Here is a 2,577-nt window from a genome sequence, read left to right as displayed (position 1 = left end):
AAGTACTAAGGAATAGGTACTAAGGCAAGTACCAATGTGAGAAATTATAGCTTCAACCTAGTAACAATTATAAGGATTTCTACCAAATGAGATTATGGTTGCATAATTACCTCTAGTTAATTCCTTCCTGTTAACTTATGACCATTTCTAATTCTCCAGAAAGACAACCTTAGAATAACCACCTCCAGCCCACAAGCCTAGGGAACTGGGTTGACGACTTCATAACTTCTTCCAGCTGAATATGGGGGCTGAGATACCTTGAAGGGGAGGGAGGTAGGGAAAATGAGGGAGTTGGTTAGGCCTTAAGAAGACCACACCAACGATTGTTATAGTCTCTGATGTCTGTCCAGACTGTATCCAGCTGAAAATCCATGAGATCAGGAGTCTAGGCAGGTCAGTTCAGCAGGTCTGATGATGGATCTCACCAAAGCTGTGCATTCTGCAATATACACATCTCAAAACAAAATATGTATCATCAAGATATCTACATGGATTGTATCACTCTGTGTAGGGTATACAGACTGATTAGGGTGAAATTCTGCTCCTTTTTTAAAAATTCTCTTGAATCTAGTTCTCCCGGGGGGTCTCCTTCTATCAAATCTGATCCTTATAACCCTGGAAGGTATATAGACACTAATCACCTTTTCTAAAAATGCAAAGGCAAAACCTTTCTCCCAAAATAGAATGTCCTTGAGTCAGTAACCAGAACCTTTAACTCGACCACTTTCCCAGAGGAATAATACAAGCACAAAACTCAAAATCATACCCATTTTGAAAATTAAAACAATCTAAAAGAATGAAGTAAACTAAAATACTGCATGAGCCTATTTTAGGCCTTTTCTAACTTCTCACTCCAGTATATAAACCCAGAATTCCTGTGGAGCCCACGTTAGAGAATGGGAGTTTCCTGCAGACTTTACTGTACCATCTATCTGTTGTGCTCTCTACCTGGAGCCACGGACTCCTATTCATTAATCACTTTTTTTTTCCTTTTGTAAAAAATGTTTATCAATTCTATTTTTGTATAAAACACAAGGGAGAGACCTGGCCAATCAACACATGACTGACCACAGGGAAAGGAGTTTATCAAGCCGAGAGTCTAAAACATACAAATGTGTCTTTTGTCTACAGCAATTGTCCTATGCTTTCCCACCCAAACTGGGTACCTCTGTGATCACACACAGTGAGCAGCAGGTCAGTGACTCACGTCTAAGCAGTTTTCTGCCTTCTTTCCGATCAGAGACCTGTGGATGTGCGGAATCACACCGCCCCCGGCTATGGTAGCCTTGATCAGTGAATCCAACTCTTCGTCACCTCGGATTGCAAGCTGTAAGTGACATGAGGTGATGCGCTTTACTTTGAGATCTTTAGAAGCATTACCTGCCAACTCCAACACCTCAGCTGTGAGGTACTCTAGAATTGCAGCACTGTACACAGCAGCAGTGGCGCCCACCCGTCCATGGCTTGTGGTGCGAGTCTTCAAGTGTCTGTGGATGCGGCCCACAGGAAACTGGAGCCCAGCTCTCTGTGAGCGTGATACTGCCTTAGCCTTGGCCTTCCCGCTGTCTTTTCCAGCTTTGCCTCCAGCCATGGTCTAGGCCGAGCGACGCCCACTGCAGCCCTGCGCCGCTGCTGCCGCTGCTCTCGCAGTCGGACCGCCGCAGCTAGAGCCGGATCTCATTAATCACTTTTATAGTTGGTAATTATCACTGCTCTCTACTTGGACTCAGTGACTAATTTTCCCTATCCTATTTCTGAACCATGGTGAAATTCCCCACGTGATTCGGACAAACTCTATATAAATCTATCCTAAAAGCAAATAAACTAGCCTTTGACTTAAATCACACTTCAGTCAACGTCTGCTAAGAAAGCAGGCAGCTTCCATTCCCTGGCTCTCTGGCTCTCTGACTCAGAGCAGTCATCTTGTCTCTTTTCACAGCAGGGGACCTCAGAGTCCTCTTTCTTTGTTTCAAGGTTCCTGAGATAGGCCATCATGTGACCCCCACTCTGCTCTGCTCAACAAACCTCTACGTTTCTAACTAAAGGCTAAGAATCTTAAATATCTAGTGGATTCCTGCCTGCCACATTGGACATCTGTAACGGGAAATACTAAAAACTTCGTTTGAGTTTCTGCCCTTAATTTCTTTCCGTGGTGCATTGTGATATGGAGTTTTGAGCTAAAGTGAACTACCTCCTCCTTAAGCTGCTTTTAGACATGATGTGTCGTCATAGCACTAGAAACTCTCAGACAATGCAAAACAATACAAGTGGAATACCCAGAACCTTATACTGTTATAACCATCAAATTCATTGTTGATACTAAAACACAGAGAGACACAATGATGTATCCAAAATTCCATAGCTATGAAATTCCAAAATCCAAACCATGCAGTGTGTTGTCATGTTTAGAACCTCTCACTACTGGACTGAAATATACCTGGTAACATTGCCTTTCTTCTGCTTTCCTCCCAATACACATGGAAGGGCCCATACATGTTCAAAGATAATGCCAACTGACTCAAAGTAATCTATTCTATTTGCAAACTTAACTAAGGTACCATTTCATTGTGTCCTACA

General features: G+C 42.9%; 1 protein-coding gene across 1 annotated transcript; it reads right to left on the bottom strand.

The window, feature by feature from the left end:
* Positions 1-1,195: 1,195 nt before the first annotated feature.
* On the bottom strand, positions 1,196-1,600 carry LOC116906111 (histone H2A.V-like). Its single transcript, XM_032909115.1, has one exon. The coding sequence runs from the start codon at positions 1,589-1,591 to the stop codon at positions 1,196-1,198; it is 396 nt and encodes a 131-aa protein (XP_032765006.1). The 5' UTR covers positions 1,592-1,600.
* Between the last annotated feature and the right edge of the window lie 977 nt (positions 1,601-2,577).

This window comes from Rattus rattus, chromosome 7 (assembly GCF_011064425.1).
Source record: "Rattus rattus isolate New Zealand chromosome 7, Rrattus_CSIRO_v1, whole genome shotgun sequence".
Lineage (NCBI taxonomy): Eukaryota > Metazoa > Chordata > Mammalia > Rodentia > Muridae > Rattus > Rattus rattus.
Note: the sequence above shows the minus strand (reverse complement) of the source record. Positions and strands in the feature narration are given on the sequence as shown.

Bases quoted from the DNA above. Each gene is read 5' to 3' on its own strand.
- LOC116906111 (XM_032909115.1), bottom strand. From the start codon at position 1,591: ATGGCTGGAGGCAAAGCTGGAAAAGACAGCGGGAAGGCCAAGGCTAAG.